Raw genomic sequence first — 19896 nt, 5'->3', positions numbered from 1 at the left:
GTGGACAACAATGGAATGTAGGATGGCTATGTCTTGCTTTTGCAACTACAGTTGCAGGGTAGACAAAAACTGTGTGTCTGTTATAACTGAAACCTAAGTACCAATTTGTATATAATATCTACACCACTTATGATGTAAAAAAGAATGACAAATGATTATAAAAGGACTGTAAGTCTTCATCTTTGTTTGGCGGTAACAGAAACATATTTATATGGGACCGTTTTTTTCAATTCAAATTGAAATTACCGTATTTTTTTTTTCATCTGTTAGTGGTCTCTTTCTCCATGGGAGGTTTCGACTAACATCACCATAGTCATATCTGATTTCATCTCCTATATATATATCCCTTCTGGCAAATAAAACTAAATGTGGGCTCCCATCCACAACAATTCTTTTCATTAAAGCATTCTCATCTGCTCCAACTCCATCATTAACAAACCTTCCCATTTGTTTAGAAAAAGTAGCATCTATGCTAAAATAATGATTGAGATACAAAAATGACAATGTTTGTTTCAAGGTAAAATTCAAAATTTTCAGATGACTACTTGTATGTCAGTATGGGTGACATTGACCTTTGACCTATATATAACTACTGACACCAAAATCCAAAAATCAACAGTCCTCTTCCCTACCTAAAAGTCTTCACCTATCATGCCTATGTAATTTTCTTATTAGCCATGAACATGATGAAGACTGTTAGAACTGAAAATTAAACTATTCTACTTTTGTATCTAAAATCATTTCTAATAAGATAAGCAAAAAATTATGACTGCTTAACATTTTAATGAAGAGAATGAACTTAAATGACTAGTAAAACAATTGCAAGAATTCAGAACAAAGCATACTACATGTAGTTTACTTAAACTTTCCCAAAGTAATTCATAGTTTATTCAGTGATATCATAAAAGAACTATATAGAAAAAGAATGATAGTAAGTGGGATGTTTTCTTTATGTCATAATATTCAAGAACAATTTTGCTGTGTAACAAAGGCTTATAGAACTTATGCATCTGAAACAAATTTTCAAAAGAAACATTGTATTTCATCCAGTAAGTGTGACCATGACCATTTGACCTGCTGACTAATCAAAAACAAATTCAAATAAAGGTGTCTTCACTGCTCCTAAATATATGCATTATTAACAATGGTTGCGGTAAAATTGTGAATATTTCAATCTCATTTTTACCCCTAGTTTCATGCATAAAGTGTCTGAGTATCATTATTCAAATACTGTTTTTTTATGTTTTCTGATTGCCATGATCACTGCATATTGAAACAAATTGTTAGCTAAATAATAAACCTAACAGATAAACACTATTTCTTTAATATGTAATGAAATATTCTTTATACAAATTAAATTATGTTGGCCTACAGGAAAAGTATGTACAACTATTTTTTCAAAATATACTTCAGTCTAAATCCCGTAGTTTCTGTTAAAATCTTCAAAGCAAAACAAAGCCTACATATTTGGCAAAATTCATCAGAGCAGAACAAAACATAAACTTTATCTGTAACTCATCATGGTAGACTCACATGTAGCAGAGGAGATGTTTGACACTCGACAGACGACAGGTATATTCCATGGACGCCAAGTGATGGCAAAAGCTCACATTTCCTTTCAGGAAAGCTAAAAGTAAAAAAGGCTAAACACCTACCTTAAACTTTTGCCTCCATACTTGAAAAAAAACACATAGCAGCCAAAGGTATTGCTGTGTTCCTCCAATCTCCTAGTTCCCTCTTTGTTCGAAACAAGATCCCCATCATATTCCAAAAGAAATTCACCTTTGCTAAAAGATCTTTCAGCAAACACCCCTTTTCCTGTTTAAAAACCATAGAATTGAAAAGGTGTTAAGAAAGGGAAATCCAAAAGGTTCCTTAATGATTAAGCATTAGAGGTATAGATGAACAAAAAGAAAATGTACAGACTCTAATAATTGTCCAAGCTTGATATATCTCTGAATATAGTTACACAGCATAGTTTCTGACACAGGATAAATAAGGTAAAGGTGGTAATATGACTAAGTGGTAACAAGTGTTTAACAAAATATATATAAAATCTCAACCGTTACCAACCTTACAGTAAAAAGAAATCAAGAGGCTCTCAAGAGCCTGAATTGCTCACATTTAATTTTCCTTCTTATACTCCATCATTTTTTTTCAAATTAAGAAAAATTGTCTTAAGGAGGTTTGCGGGTGCAAAAATTGCAGCAAAAAGCTAAACATTTCTTTTTCATTACAAATTTTATCTATTACACCATCAGTAATAACTTTATGATATGGAACAAATATTAACCAAAAGAATCAATTGGACCTAGATGACTTTTAAAATGTTATAACATGATAAAAGCTCTAAATTATCTCCCTTTGGTGCAAAAAAATCCATCAGCAGTGTATCTTAAACTGATCTAATCACAAACTAATACATGTAAACTAAGATAAGTTCCAAAATTCTTGGACTAAGGGGCAAGGCCATATATTCTCCATGGAAATGAGATGTGCCAAAGCGTATACAACTGCATACCAAATATCATTGACCTACCATTTGTGGTTCCCCATAAACTGACCTTATCACTAACTAATACATTTGTACATGTAAAATAAGCAAAAGTTTTGAAGTCAATAAACCATAACTGAGGGGGCAGGGTCAAATAATCTCCATGGAAATGAGATGTGCCAATGCTTATACAACTGCATACCAAATTTGGTTGACCTAACCCTTGCCGTTCTTCATAAACTAAACTAAAATCACAAACTTATACATTGTTGACACCATTACGTCGCCGCTAACGCTGGAAACAGCATACCTATGTCTCACTTTTAGACTCCATCAAGGCAACATAAAAATAATCTACTTTAAAAGTACAATAACTCCTTAAGATGTTAATCAACAATTTTGTTTCATACTGACTTATTTGTAGATCTTAACTTTGCTGAACATGTTTGGTGTTTACAGTTCATCTTTATCTATAATAATATTCAAGATTATAACTAAAAACTGCAAAACTTTCTAAAATTATCAATTCAAAGGCAATACCCCAAAAAAATCAGTTTTACCCCTATCTTCTATTTTTAGCCATAACTGCCATGCTTTTTGACAAAACAGTTAAACTAGATACCCTAAGAATCATTTAACTAAAGTTTGGTTAAAATTGGTTCAGAAGTTTTTAAAGGAGAAAGTCTTTAAAATTGTTAACACTGGACGGATGATGGACAAGGGCAACGGACACCAAGTGATTGAAAAAGCTCACAAGTCCTTTCACGAAAGGTGAGCTAATAACTACAACCAATGAAAATATATATCCTTACCAATTGTATCATCTATATATCTTACAACAAAACCGTCTTTGTCTTTCTTCAACCTGATATATTGTTCAGCCTGATTTTCAGGATATGTTTCCTATAAAAAGATAGAGAATTAAAAGCTTTTTATTCATCAGATAGTTTAGAAATAGAAATTTCTACAAAGCTGTTCCTCAACCTTCAAATAAAAACAAATATTCTATAAAATTAAAGTATTAATGATTATGAAAATTACGATTTTTGCTTTATCCTACATATCAGTCTTTTAATGTTTTTTTAATTTCTGTAAAACTTTAAAGTCTTGAATAACAATGAATCTATTTTATTTGCTTTGAGACCATAATATTGTCGAAAAAATTACTAAAAATGATTTGCATTTCTATTTAAGAAGGAGTCAGGGAAACGCTTAGAATACACGATTTTGAGTTATTTTTCTCAGAGCTTCCCCTTACCAAAAAAATTTCGCCTCACCATGCTTGGCAAATATATTTTGCCTCAGTAATAAAAAGGGCTAGTTACAGCCCTGAAATTTAGTTGAATTCAAACAAAGTTTAATTTTTAACTCTTCAAAGCTTCATATGGACTAATTTCAATTCAGGGTCCAAAATGTAAATGCACAATAAGGCCAGGGTTTTTAAACTTTTTGGTTTACAGATTTTTCCTATGAAAAACTCAGGTTGGTCAGTTCAAAAAAGAAAAGAAAAAAAAATCTTCCAAAAAATATATATTTCACCTTTCTAACAAAATGTTTGATATGCTATTCTGAATTCATGACATTTCTTAAATTTTTATTTAGATGAAATATTATTGCTCAGCTATCATAAACATTGCATTACATCGTGTCCACGGACAAAGAAGAAATTAAACCATTATTTCCTAAACAGATCAGACTGAGGTTGCTCATTGTCAATTTCAGGAAACTAAAGTGAGTAATAATATTCAAGAACAAAAACTGATAAAAAATGCAAACATGTTGTACAGAAATAATTTTTAACATGCATTTATGTAAAAAACATAATAGACTGGTCCACTAGAATAAAGAGGTTTCAGCTCTAAATTTGGATTGTGATTAAATAGTTGACACAGCATAGGTTTCTGACACAAAATGAATGTGGTCTAATGAACTTAAAATTTTCGTTTTACCTTTGAGCAATTCACTATGCTGTTGAATATTAATCTTTTCAAAAAAATGTTTGAAGAAATTTTCTTTTTATTTATGAAATTTCAAATGAGTAAAATTGACCCCCCATTTTTTTTTACATCCCCCTTTCCTTTATTCCAAAACCAATCTCAATTCAAATTTCTAATGGAGTTTGCAACAATAATTACTCATTTAAATACATCATAAAATATTAAAATGTAAAAGAAAGTGCTTGTTATCACTGAATGGTAAAGATTGTTTGAATTTATCATTTGGTAGTAAAAGTGAATATACATTGTATATTGTATAAAACAATGATTTAAGTTGATTCAACTACTATTCTGGACAAAGAAAGATAACTCAATTTGAAGTTTCTTGTTATTGCACAATATTGTGCAATTAGATATTTCTTGCTATTGCGCAATACTGTGCAATTGAAAATACTTGCTATTGCACAATACTGTGCAATTGAAGATTTCTTGCTATTGGGCAATACTGTGCAATTGAAAATTTCTTGCTATTGCACAATACTTAATATAACAATTTTGGATCATGATTTGGACCAACTTGAAAACTGGGCCCATAATCAAAAATCTAAGTACATGTTTGATTTCAGAAATTCAGCATATCAAAGAACCCCAAGAATTCAATTTTTGTTAAAATCAAACTAAGTTTAATTTTGGACCCTTTGGACTTTAATGTAGACCAATTTGATAACAGGACCAAAAATTCAGAATCTACATACTCAGTTAGATTTGGCATATCAAAAGAACCCCATTTATTCAATTTTTGAAGAAATCAAACAAAGTTTAATTTTGGACCCCTATTTGGACCAACTTGAAAACTGGGCCAATAATCAAAAATTTAAGTACATTTTTAGATTCAGCATATTAAAGAACCCCAAGGCTTCATTTTTTGTCAAAATCAAACTAAGTTTAATTTTGGACCCTTTGGACCTTAATGTAGACCAATTTGAAAACAGGACCAAACATTTAGATTTTACATACACAGTTAGAATTGGCATATCAAACAACCCCAATTATTCAAATGTTGATGAAATCAAACAAAGTCTAATTTTGGACCCTTTGGGCCCCTTATTCCTAAACTGTTAGGACAAAAATTCCCCAAATTACTACCAACCTTCCTTTTGTGGTCATAAACCTTGTGTCAAAATTTCATAGATTTCTATTTACTTAAACTAAAGTCATTGTGCGAAAACCAAGAAAATGCTATACATGTACTATCAAGTATAATAATACTTGCAGCTCTTTTGTGCATTTTAAGATTTTTTTTATATCCATCCTCATAGCAATTTCGAATGATTTTTGTATGACATTTTGTCGGTCTGACAGAGTTTAGGATACACTGTGAAAAGGGTGAGAAATTTTTCCATTGCTCGATTTTATCATAACATGCATAAGTATCTGAAACTTATCAGATGTCAGTATACATTTTAAATACAGTTAAACCACCTTTAGAAAGGCATATATATTTGTCAAACCAATTAATCTTTCTTCATTTTCTGATGTGGTATTTCCACTGAAACTAGACATAGATGCTATAAATACAATTATTTTTGACATTTGCACCAAATTTTACATTAAAAAGATTACATGATCACAATTTTATCAACAGAAATTCCATAATGTCAGTGATCTTTCAAGTATTCATTAAAAGATTTTGAAAGTTCAACTTTTTGTCAATGTGCATATCTTTCAAATAGAAAGTCTGACAAGAATGGCAGAAAAAAATGAACTTAACATTTGATAATCATTACTTTTATCCAGAAACGAATACAAAAAACTCATTCACAGATAATCTTAAATGTCAGCTGGAAGTGTGCTGAAAACCAATTTTAATTATAAGAAAATTAAAGAATTGCCAAAAAGTGGGCACAATTTTAGTTAGAAAAGAAATTGTGAAATGATCAAACTTACAGTATTCTGATTTGCTGTGTTATTTAATCTTGTACTTCTTCTTTCCCTGGAACATGTGGAATAATCAATAAGTTATCATAATCTACAAATTTAATTGATAGGCTTAATACTACAATGTATATTCATGTATAGGCACATATTTTGTATATATATTAATTGTTAGTAAGCAGACATAAAGAGCTAGTTTTTACACTTTCCATTTTGGGGCCCTGGTATAGCTTAATTACTGTTGATGTGAGCCAGGGCTCTGTGTTGAAGATCTTCCTGTGGTAACCTTACTTCAAATACAATTGTGACTTGTATGGAGAGTGCTATTTTCATTTACTGGTCATAAAACATTGCAAAATCTTTCGATTGGTAAGCTGGAAGCTCAAAAGATAAGGAAACTTTGTATAAGATTTTTTTTATATATTTGGTATAAATTAACTGATGTTTAAAATAAGTAATTGCTAGTTTAAAAGTTTTCAACAAAGAGGAGGTGGGTTCTGTTCACAGTGTAAATATTTTGACTCTTCCATCTTAGCCTTTTGACCATTAATAGGGTTGTAGAGGGTTTAAGTTTGTGCCAAATTAGCTCAAAACCTGCTGAACGATGTCTTAGATGGCAACAAAACAAAAGATGTCATGTATTTTATCTATTAAACCAAAGGTTAAAGAAAATATTCTAGCTGATACAGATTAGTAAATTTAGGTTAACAGTGAAGTAATTATTCATGTAGGCGACAATAGGGTACATTGGTAGCTTATAGCCTTTTGGGTTCTGTGTTTATGATATAAGAATAACACCCATAAATTACCAAATACTTTACAATGCCTTTAGGTGTACATAAAAAACATCACATATGATAGTGCAGCCTTCCTTGATCAAAACAAGTATTCTTAAGGGTACTATTAAATGCTATATGACTACAGGAAAGAAATATAAACATGACAAATGAAGCATAACCAGCTTAATCTTACGATGAAACTTTGTAAATTACAAAAGAAAAATTCTGGAAAATTTCTTGATATATTTGCATTAGCCATGTTAGCAGCTGTTGTTTCAATTTACAGCAATTACCTTTTTACATAGTGTCACTGTCAGTTACCTTTAAGTTCAGAAGACTTTTATAGCAACTAATACACCCAGGGCAGGTGTTGTACAAGTTTACAATTCTTGTAAAAATAGGTAATTCAAAGTCTCAAATGACCATCATGAAATGATACAAGAGTGCACATGTACACATTGAAATGTCTCTCCTTCTTAACTAATCACTGATATTATGTTGATGGTCATAAATATAAAGGTTTTATTACAACTGTCACATAAACTTAACATCAACCAAGAAAATCAAACATTGACAAATGAACCATGAAAATGAGGTCAAGGTCAAATGAACCATGCCAGACAGGCATTTACAGCTAACAATTCCTCCATACAAGTAACAACAAATATAGTTGACCTACTACTTATAGTTTAACAGACCAAAAGACAACCAGGTGCTCCGCAGGGCACAGCTTTATAAGACCCCAGTGGTTGAACCTTGTACAGTTGGGGCAAATTTGGTCACAATATTCAAGCTTGATTCTGTCTGAATTTGGATTGTGATAAAATTTTTGACATAATATAGGTTTTTGTCACAAAATTTATGTGGTCAAAGATCTAAAAAAAACTATGTGCACAATTAAAGATTTCTTCTTAAAACGAAGTTCAAAATTTTAAAAAATTAAAAAAAAGGAAGCCCTTCAAAAATGGTAAAAATCCATTGCAGGATTGAACCTTGTAGTACAATTTCAGAGAGATCCATACACTTAAAACACAAGTTATTGTCTTGATTGTTTTGGAACCAGAAACATGCTTCTTTTTGGCCCCTAATTCCAACATATTTTTGTGGTATTGAATCTTCTGAAAAAATTTCATGAAGATCTATTCACTCAAACTAAAGTTATTAAACCAATGTGTCTCCGGACAGCGACCACACAGTCAGACACACAACATCATACCATTATACAATCCAAAAAAATTTTTGGAGTCTTATAAAAACTTAACAATGAGCAATGAACCGTGAAAATGGGGTCGAGGTCAAATAAAACCTACACGACTGACATCATGGACATAGAGATCTTTAAATATTTCCATACACCAAATACAGTTGACCTATTGGATATATATATAGTATGAAGTGCCGTTAGTTTTCTTGTTTGAATTGTTTTACATTGTCTTATCTGGGCCTTTTATAGCTGACTATGTGGTATGGGCTTTGCTCATTGTTGAAGGCCATACAGTTACCTATAGTTGTTAATGTTTGTGTCATTTTGGTCTTTTGAGGATAGTTGTCTCATTGGCAATAATACCACATCTTCTTTTTATATGATAGTAATTTTCAGTATCATAAAAAAGACAATTTTTTTAAAACTTAGCTTTCATCATGAAAATGAGGTCAAGATTAGATGACAACTGCTAGTTAGACATGTACACCTTACCATCATTCCATTCACCAAATATAGTAGACCTATTGCATAAAGGAAAAACAGACCAAAACACAAAAACTATTATTCCACTGAACCATGAAAATGAGGTCAAGGTCAGATGGCACCTGTCATTTGGACATGTACATCTTACAGTGCTTCCATACACCAAATACACTATAAATATTGCTTGAAGTATCTGAGATATGAGACTTGACCACCAAAACTTAACCTTGTTCACTGCTCCATGAAATGAGGTTGAGGTCAAGTGAAAACTGTCTGATGGACATGGACCTTGCAAGGTACACACATGCCTAATATAGTTATCCTGAAAATGAGGTCAAGGACATTGGACATGTGACTGACAGAAACTTCTTAACATGAGACATCATATGAACAAAGTATGAAGCAGTGACTTTAACCTGAACTTGGCTGAAGCTGGATAGACAAACAAATAGACGGATAAACAGACGCACAGACGAGAAAACATAATGTCCCTCTTCTATCATACAGTGTAGGTGGGTAAAAAAAATTTGTGTGCAAAACATATGAATACCTGGGAAATATAAACTTTGGTTCATAATTTGAAAGATATATTTTATAGTCTAAGGCAATATTAAGATCTTATCTTTTTGAAGCATGTCACAGACAAAATAACTTTGTCAAATCATCTTTGATTGTGTAACCGGAAAGCACGAATTTCATTACAAAATTGCTTGTCTCCATCGGGACTCGAACCCGGGACATCTGTGGTACAAGGCAGCGCGCTAACCGACTGAGCTAAAGAAGTACTTCCTTAGCTCAACCGCTTACGGCTGACTAAGTATCTACTACGTTTTCTAAGGGAAGCAATCCTGCCACAAATGTCATGAATTAAAACTTGCCTTTCATCAATATTATATATACATGTACTATTCTTACAAATTACAAAGTAATTACTCATTTGTAGTATTTAGTTTATCACTGTCAAACCTACATGTATTTTAATGTATCAAGAAATAGTACTTACCAAAAACTACAATTTTCAGTATGGATTAAATACAGATAGAGTTAGACCAAATACATGAAATAATAATGATGTCTGGCAATGCTCTGGGATGGTTTTTTTAAAGTTACGATACTGGCACCAATATTATATATACATTATACAAGGTATACCAGTATTGCGATCTGTCCAAGGAACTGTCCTTGGGCCTATACTCTTTTTAATATACATTAATGATTTTCTAGAATACCTGGAACACAGCAAACTACGACTCTTCGCTGATGACAGTATTATATACCGAGAAATTACATGTCAACAAGACTGCACAAATTTACAAAAAGATCTTAATGCAGCAGCGAAATGAGAGGCTGATTGGCTCATGGCCTTCCATCCTGGAAAATGCACTATCTTAACCATCACACAACAAAAACAACCATTTAAACACGATAACATCCTTAAGCTTCATAACCATACTTTAGAATTAGTAACATCTGCAAAATATCTTGGCGTAACCCTACAGTCTAACTTAAAATGGAACATTCACTACAACAACATCGTATCAAATGCAAATAAATCTCTTGGCTTTCTTAGGCGAAACTTAAAAATTTCTAACTCCAGTATCAAATCCCGTGCTTACCAATCAATAGTGAGACCAAAACTTGAATATGCCTGTAGTCTATAGGATCCACACACAGCAGATTATAAAAATAAGCTAGAAATGGTACAGAGGACAGGTGTGCGGCCCGATATGTATGTAACAATTACCACAACACCAGTAGTGTAACATCCATGTTAAATGAACTACAATGGCCCTCACTCAGTGACCGCCGTCTCAAAACCAGACTTATCATGTTCTACATTGTACAAGGTCATCCATGGACTCATTGCAATCCCAGGGATCTCCATGACCTGTTTAACGATGGCGCCCCGTCATCGTTCAAATGTCTTCCGCCATGGTCAAATGACTTGCTCCATCGTTCAATTGTCTTCCGCCATCGTTCGAAACTGTGGTCGTTTTTATAGCCTGACGCCATTTTTGTAGCAATTTTAATCAAATGCATGTAATTGCATAACACTCAGGCTTTTTTTTATAGTATAATCCAATACAGTTCTCACGCCTAGGGGATATCCGGATTAAAATCGCTAATCATTTGTACCTGAGCTTGTACAGGTAGATCAACAAACCAGAAAGGAGAATATTATCTGAAGATAGACGATTCATTTGTCGAATTATTTAACTAAGTTTCTGCAAATGCTTATGATAATTTAGATTAAATAAATAAATTAATAATCCAGTTACAAATTTTAACAAGTCGAACACGTGCTTTTGTTTTGACTTACGCAATCAGCATCCCCCTTTTTAAAATTTACAAAATAAAACGTAAAACAGTAATTATTATTTCATTTCAAATAGCTCGAGTACTGCTGTATTGTAAAGATAATATAGAATTACTTTAAAAGTTAAAAATTATAAACTTTTAATATTTCCTGTAAAGAAATATCGTATCGTAATTCCGAATTCATTTCGTAGTTTACAATGAAAATGATACATCCGCATTTCTGGTTTCTATTCAGACTTGAAAGATGCATGTTGCATAGCATGGATTTGCTAAATAAAGTCATTAAAAACCTTTTCATTTGACAACGTTTGTTAAAAAATACATTTTTTTTTAACCCGTACGACTCGTTTTGTCGTTGCTGCAAATCAACCATACCGGTAATGGTTTCATGACTTCTGAATTTGACAGTGTCCGTGAAAAATAATCTCCACATGATTTTTAACCCCCATACCAATTACCAAAAATAGCAAGAAAACTACATGGTGACCTTTGTGATAGTTATTTGTCATTCTAAGGGAAAGGGAGGGGGCATGAGGGCTTGTCCTTTGAAGAGTTACAAACGGCAATTATGGAAAATACATATACTTCTATATATAGTATTTATAATGAAAATATAATTTAAATAAGCAATGAATTAGCATGTTCACCTATCCTTATGTGGAGGAATGAAATACTTTCGATACCGCTACACTGTACGGCGTAGATACAATTTATGATGGTGAAAGTTCCTCCATGGTTCAATTTTCATCCATGGAGATCCCTGAATCCCATCACTAGTCCTCATACCATCAGATACTAGAACAAGAAAATTCCATACTCAAACATTTCGGCAAATGTCCACCTCTAAAGACATTTACAAATGGTCATTCTTTCCGCAAACAATCATTCAATGGAACATGTTGCCACAAGTTGTGGTAGCAAGTCAAACCATTGAAATTTACAGAGATCAGTTGACACCAACTGTCCTCCACAACATAATTTAATTCTACAAATAACAATGTACATATTTTTAATCACTTGTTGTTTTCTTTCATGTAAATATCACCAAGTATTCTACTAAGTAAAAGATAATTTTTTGTTCATATCATATACTCCGCGCATGCAACAGTTCGTAATCTTCAATAATAATGAAGCTGTAACTGTATATCAGAAAATGAAGAAGAAGAAGATCACCAATTACAGGAGATCCGTATGTTTTAATGAGCATCATATTGAATTACCTAATCTAGTACTTGCGTGATGGGTCTTAGACCCTTTGGCTTTGCATATCAACGGGGTAGGAGATGTCGGAAATGATGAATTGGTACGTAATTTCAGAGCCAAACGTCGTGAAGGATGGTAGATCCGAACTGGCATTTTTTCCGATTTTAATGATCATGAAATGAACGAGCCTGAACACATGTTAAACAGAAGCAAGTTAACTCGTACCAAAAAAGTTAACTCGTACCACTGGGATGTCGTCAGGGAGTTCATAAATCCACGAAGCTGCTATCTAAATTCCCGATGACTTGTTTTTTTACGTCAACTTTCAAAGGTGTCCACCCAACTTGGATGTTCCAGCAATAGCAGGCCCGTAGCCAGGAATTTCCAAAGGGGGGTTCGTTTGACTCACAAACTCGACTTTAACAGTCACAATTCGAACAGAACATCGACTTTAACAGTGCTTATTTGTTTTCAAGGGGGGGTTCGTCCGAACGAACCGAACCCCCCTGGCTACGGGTATGAATAGGATATCATATGACGTGACTATTCGTGTCTACCTTTGGCGGTCACTAGTCGCGTCCTTGTCGTGTCCATTTTAGATGGTAGAATGGTGAATGAATCACTAAGGTTTGACGTCTCTTTATCACCCTTGGAGGGTGGTTTATAGAATTCAAAGGAGTGGTGTTAGCGTCCTGTGTCTAGCTTTTAAGATTTCTACGCATTATATTTTCACTACTAAGAACAACTACATGTATCAATAGAACGAACCTTTCTTGCTTTACAAAGGTATCTGCCTCTTTTGTTAAAATGTTGAATAAATGTTTTTCTACCCGTTCTTATAATTCTCTCAAAAGTTAACTTTTAAAAAGCAGGAATCGTGTTTAACTATCCGAAAACATATATTTGTAGGTCATGTGCTGCTATTTATTGGCACATACAAACAACATCTCTAATTCGTCTAAGTGAAAAATAAATTCAAAAGAGAATAAAATGCATAAATGTGATACAGTTTGATCTATGAGCTCAGGATACATTGGTTCACCAATTTCGTGAAATAGTTTTATAGTGTACTATGCAACCAATGAAGAGTAATGAACAATGGATTGATAAATTAATAAATACTCACATTTTGGATATTCACAAAAACCTTTTCTTCTAACTTTCACACAAATTTCAGAAATATTCGGATAAAAGTCTCACAAAAAAGCAAATATCAATAATTAACTGTCGTGTGTTCAAAACAACGTAGCTTTGAATGTTACAAATATCACGTGTTATGCGAACACCACTGCAGTAATATGAGAGTTTTATGTCAAACCTGATTGGATGATGTCTGGAAAGATGCATACATTCGGAGTATTGTACCGCAATAATATGGATAAAATTATGTTCACTCTATTGAAGATGTCTATATTTTCTATTAGAGAGGGTCGTAAACAATTTGTACATGTTGTAATAAGACAACTTTCATGAAATTTTCGGTTTTCCGAAGGTACCTAATGTATATAAACATACAAATGTAGGTGGTTATAGTTGAAAATTTAATATCATATCTATAACACTTTATTGTTTATCGATAAAAAAAAAACATACAAACAAAAAATTAGTTGTATAAACGAAGGAAGATATTAATGTAGAGAAAATTCATATTTGATGTAATATTAAAAACTATATCTCTAAAAATACCCCTTCCCTTTTTTGGTACACAATAAGAAGAATTTTCACTTGTAGAAAATTGTTTTGCGTATTCCGCGCATTTTGAGAAAGTATAACGCAACACTATATTAATATATATATTAACTATATTAATCCCACAATTCATGTAAAGTTTCATGTCAATCATACTAACAGATGCGCCAAAAAGCGCAATTGTTTCCTAAACGGAGTGGCTATTTATCCAGCTAGCCGGACGAATAATGCCAGGGCTATTTGTCCGGCCATTGGAATGCGCATGGCATATTATGTGCGTTTGGGAGTGCGTTTGACATTTGTGATATTATCTTCAGTAGCACAAGGAGGGGCGCGCTTAATTCGATCACTGATTTTCAATTTTAAGATCACGACTGAATTCGGCGATATCAACGTTTGTGATAAATTTTGCAGTTTTCAGAATTTGACAACGGCATACGAAAGTATGAACTTCAAAGAATGATATAATCTATAAAAAAAAAAGAGAGAGACTCAAGAATAATTGAAATCACAAGGAATATGGGAAATAAAATGTAATTGCTCGTAGAACTATAGTTTTACTAAATAATTCGACTCGAATCAGCCGAATGAATGGTGGAAATGATTTTCAAATCAAGAGTACTAGTTGTTGAGAAAGGCCTTAACAATGGCATGTCTAACTTAATAAAATATAATTATATTCCAAAAATGAATATTGAAAGTAGCCCTTGGAATGGGATATATATTAAGGGGAGGGGTTTGAGGATACATGTGCAAAAAGTGGGGATGTTGGATATATAATTATAAAAAGTGGGTTATGACATATAGGGGACATTAAAGGTGGGGTTTGGAGAAAAAAGAAAAGAGGTATTTGGGAAAAAGAGCACACCGTGTCACCTCGACCACATCACGGAAATAAAATAGATGAAGTAATAAATATGGAATATATATGATTTGTTTTTATTATTCGTAATCCAGATTGGACTATGTACTAGTATATAAATTAAGAAAGAAAAAACTATTACAATTACCAGTAACAAGATAAGGCCCTTACAATAAAGATTACAAACATATATGCTACCCCCTGGTGCTACTGAAGATAATATTACACGCACACACAAATAGTGACATGCGCATTGTACTGGCCGGACAAATAGTCCTGGTTCTTTCCTAAAAATGTTTTATACCCGTAAATTTGATACTCTGTTTCGGATACTAAAAGTATGAACAGATTATTGTTTGTTAGTGGCTTTGAACTAGCTGTCAGTTAACTGCGAGTACTCTCAGATCTGTTCCTGTCAGTGAACTGCGAGTACTTTCAGATCTGTTCCTAGTGTCTTTTTGTTGTTGGGATGTACAAATACCCGGCCACGTTCTCGTGTATTTTTGTCCATCTGATGAGTTAAGCCTTTTTCAACTGAATTTTATAGTTCGTTCTTATGATGTATTGTTATACCACTGTCCCAGGTAAGAGGTCGGGATAGCTGGGATCCCGCTAACATGTTTAACCCCGCCACATTATGTATAAATGTGCGGCCTGTCCCAAGTCAGGAGCCTGTCGTTTGTTTATGTTTTACATATTTGTTTTTCGTTCATTTTTTTGTATAAATAAGGCCGTTAGTTTCCTTGTTTGAATTGTTTTACATTGTCATTCCGGGGCCGTTTAGAGCGTACGGTTACATATAATTGTTAATTTCTGTGTCATTTTGGTCTCTTGTGGAGAGTTGTCTCATTGGCAATCATACCACATCTTCTTTTTTATATAAAATTGTTGACGCCGTTCACGCCAATCGAAGTTACACGACAACAGTTTTCACTAAAGCACAAATGACTTTAGCTTTAGGTAAGTCCTATTTTTTGGAAACTCTTGGCTCTATTTCCAACAAGATGAGGCCTGAATCATTCACGAAACGTTCGGGGAGTGGCAAACCTGATACCACAAGTTTTTAAAATATTAATTATAATAAGACGCTGCATGGACACCAAATTTGGAAGAGAAATCTTCTCCGGACTGAAAGAAGCGCATTGCGACAAACAAACTAGCATACTAGGCATGACACATTATTTGACAGTTTAAATTAAATTCTCTATTTTTCCAAAATATTATCTTATTGCCATAAAATTGAGAATGGAAATGGGGAATGTGTTGAAGAGACAACAACTCCATAGAACAGACAACAGCAGAAGGTCACAAACAGGTCTTCAATGCAGCGAGAAATTCCTGCACCCGCAACCAGTTTATATACATGTATATACGCCCCATATGTGTTTTCTCAGTATGCCTTTTGTTGATTATTAAACTTCTTTCATATTTTTATCGAATTTATATTTCATTATGGTCTTATAATGAGACTACTATAACACTATATGTGTTATAGTAGATCAGTCTTAGGGATGACATCAAAAGTTCAATGAAGAATAAAAAACTTAATTCACATAGTTTTTTTCACTGACCCCCACACCCCCCTCTCTTAACTTAATTTTGGAAAAATTGATTGACCAATAGGGATATATGTAAAATCGATTTTAGATTAACAAAACTTGCAGCAATGTTGACCCCCACCCCCAAACTATTTGAATGAAGTTTTTTTGTCCTACATCGATCTTTTGATGTCGTCCCTTATTTAACAAATTATAATCTAACACTGAACGACATTTTTTTTACATTAATGGGATTTTATTTGACACTGTGAGTTTTACAAGTTTTTTCCGGTATATATATATATCAACTAGTTTTTTTCTCTTTTGCATGACACTAAGTTATTCCATTCTTACATTAGACACCACATGAAACCCAAACAATAAGGGAATCAGTTTCATTTTTAACTGCAGTACGCAATATATGAAAATGTTTACATTTATAAAGTTTTAGATTATATAAAAAGGTTGGGGTAACAGAGCTCTAACGAAACCCTCTATCAATTAAGTATTGAAGCAGCCCCCTTCCCTTCCAAACAAAGCTGCACATCGTTTATCGGTTTATGGTACAACATCGTAAGTGATCGGTATAGGAAAGAACAGTTTATAAGGTTCTCAGGAGCAAGTCTGAGAAGTTTGACTGATTTTTGGGGGTTTTCAACCGATCTATAAAAATCATAGATATGCGGACACTATGGTTCATGTTGACCTTTTGGCTAAAATGGCTGCATTTTCACCTCAAAATTTACTATGAACTAGTACAGACAAACCTGTGCATCTGGAAAAGTTTGAATACAAAGCATGCCTAGATAACTAGAATTCAAAAGCATTGTATAATTCAGAAAATTTATAACTCAACTGGATTTTGCAGTGTACTTTTTTTTGCTTGATATGGTCCACTCCGGTACACAGTTAAGTCACCAATTATTGTCATGTAATGTACATATATATTGTCCATCTATTGCCCATTTCAAACAAAACAGTTCAATCCAATAATTACCTGTGGGGAAGATCTTAAATCTCTTTCTCAACTTAGTTTATTTTGGTACCTTCTGGAGAAATGAAAAAAGAGCACTGCAAAATCCTGTTAAGTTTTTATTTTTGAAATTTATTTATCTAGGGCATGCTATGTCTTAAAACTTTTCTAGAAGTACAGGTTTGTCTGCACACAGAGTGAATTGTGATGTGAAAATACGGCCATTTTAGCCAAAGGGTCCACATGGACCCTATCTAGTGAAAAATAACATTCCTTATCGCTTGTTTTAAATTTATTTTTTCAATTGATATATTCCCATAAAAAAATTTTTTTAACACAAATTAATGATATGAAAATGTTTTGTCGTAAGAAATGTATATAAAAGTAAGAAATTTAGATAATATAACTGGCTCCCGGTAATGAACGGTAACTCTGTTATTTTTTTTTCGGGGGGAAATGAATGGTTTATCATATCCAATCGTTTTGAAAAATCGATTTTTTTTTCAGGATAGTTGCCACCGTGCACTTGCACTTGCACGCAAACTAATTGTTATAATAGTATAATTGAATGATATATATACAAATGGATGAAAATTATATATACTATATATACATGTAACTATGTAACTGTTATGTTACTATAGTATATAACAACAAACCAGTGTATAATTCTCTTGGACTATTATTATATAAGTATAATTATAGTACCAAATATACTAATGTGTATCACTACAATACCATGCATGTAGTTATTACGGTGCGGTTAAATTATGCATCTTCCACGCACGAACTTGTATCAGAAAAAAAGTATCTCTGTACATTAAACTCAATTTCAGGTATAGAGATGTGATCTTTTTCTGTGACATTTACTTTTGACAATCCATAAGAACTTGTGGTCATCCGATGTTCAGTACTTCAGTACTTTGATTATAAGTTGGTTTTTTCTTAGAGAGAAACGTAGAATATACTTTGGTTTGTATTAAATAGTTTGCTGTTAGCCCTTATACATAGCAAAACCAGCAGATTTCTCTAGTCTCAATTAATTGATAATTTGACTTGTAGCAGAAAAAGAAGAAGGTATGGCCAAGTCACCACCTTTCGAAGCAACATTACATCACAATGTACTGAGAGCATTTAAGCAAACATGGAATACTTATATAAAGTGCAGACTCTGTTAGGTCACCGTCATTGCTCAAATGATGGGGAGACAAGGAATGTCTTGTTCCAGTTTTTATTCAGGGACAAATGTCATCTCTTCATGCAAGATCTCTTCAAGTTGTTCAGCTGCGAAAATCAATTTGTTTTAAAAGCTGGGTTTGTTTTGAATGGAACATCTCGTGAACAGGTCGTTGTCCATGTTTAAAAAAAAAAAGATGAATTAAAACAATGGTTTTGAGATTCTCAGATCTACAATGTTGCCATGGAAACTGTTCAAAAATATCGAAATTATAAATATTCTTCAAAAATGTATAAAACTTTACAGAAATGTATACTGGCAAATACAGATGTGGCATTTTTTTTAAAACTCCCTGAAGACGAACTGTAGAGAGTGAAAGAACATCACTCAGATGGAATAGCTGGACTAAAGAAAAAATAGCAGCTAAATAGATATAGGAAGCTGTGGTATGAGTGGCAATGCGACAACTCTCCATCCAAATAACTATTTATAAAAGTAAACCATTAATTATAGGTCAAGGCACGGCCTTCAACACGAAGCCTTGGCTCAAACCGAACAACAAGCTATAAAGGGCCACACAAGTACGAGTGTTTAAAACTATTCAAACGGGAAAACCAACGATCTTATCTATATAAGAAAACGAAACACGAAATGATTACCTTTGCAACATATTGCACAGCGAAACATTTTCTTGGTACACTTAACTTATAATGCAAGCTAAATGATGTATTGAGTGTACTGGCATGAGATACATGTGCAATTGTAGGCATGACTGTTAAGTTCTACAGGATAAATCGATAGAAATGGACCAAAATTTGTATCTATGTTTTATGTGATATTCCTCATTCCCGTTTACTGGCATGACCCTGTATTTAGGCATACTAGTAAACTTGTCATGGAAAAAAATCAAAAGAGTGTGTCTTGTTTTTCTTCATGTCTTTTGGAATAATTGATCAATCATTTTGTCCTTTTAAATTAGTTCATATGTTCATCTTGAACTATATTTTTTTTTTCTGAAAGATTTTTCTTATTTTTGTCTTTTCTGTCTCAAAAGTGGGACTGTCATTTTGATATTTTTAACGTATATGATGAAACATTTGCTAAGGTCCACAGTCCCAATTGGACGATTTACATTTAAGGAATAACAGTACTGTAGTTGAAGAGTTTCCATCGTCAATTGTAGATTTACTAATGTATGTGCCTGTCCCAAGTCAGGATCCTGTAATTCAGTGCTTGTCGTTTTTTTATGTGTTACATATTTGTTGTTCGTTCATTTTTTTACATAAATAAGGCCGTTAGTTTT

At 32.9% G+C, this 19896-nt stretch overlaps 1 protein-coding gene across 1 annotated transcript in view; it reads right to left on the bottom strand.

The window, feature by feature from the left end:
- The window catches only part of LOC134680963 (uncharacterized), a 43743-nt gene extending 30159 nt beyond the window's left edge, over nt 1-13584 (bottom strand). Inside the window, exons 1-5 of the mRNA XM_063540283.1 lie at nt 13481-13584; nt 6379-6424; nt 3307-3397; nt 1656-1818; nt 247-472 (exon numbers count right to left, since the gene is read on the bottom strand). Coding sequence (XP_063396353.1) covers nt 247-472; nt 1656-1818; nt 3307-3397; nt 6379-6424; nt 13481-13482 — 528 coding nt within the window. The 5' untranslated portion in view covers nt 13483-13584. The remainder of the gene's footprint in view (nt 1-246; nt 473-1655; nt 1819-3306; nt 3398-6378; nt 6425-13480) is intronic.
- Nucleotides 13585-19896: the final 6312 nt, after the last annotated feature.

The sequence above is a fragment of the Mytilus trossulus genome, chromosome 8, assembly GCF_036588685.1.
Source record: "Mytilus trossulus isolate FHL-02 chromosome 8, PNRI_Mtr1.1.1.hap1, whole genome shotgun sequence".
NCBI lineage: Eukaryota > Metazoa > Mollusca > Bivalvia > Mytilida > Mytilidae > Mytilus > Mytilus trossulus.
The sequence above is the reverse complement of the archived record's forward strand: the minus strand, read 5'-3'. Positions and strand labels throughout refer to the sequence as shown.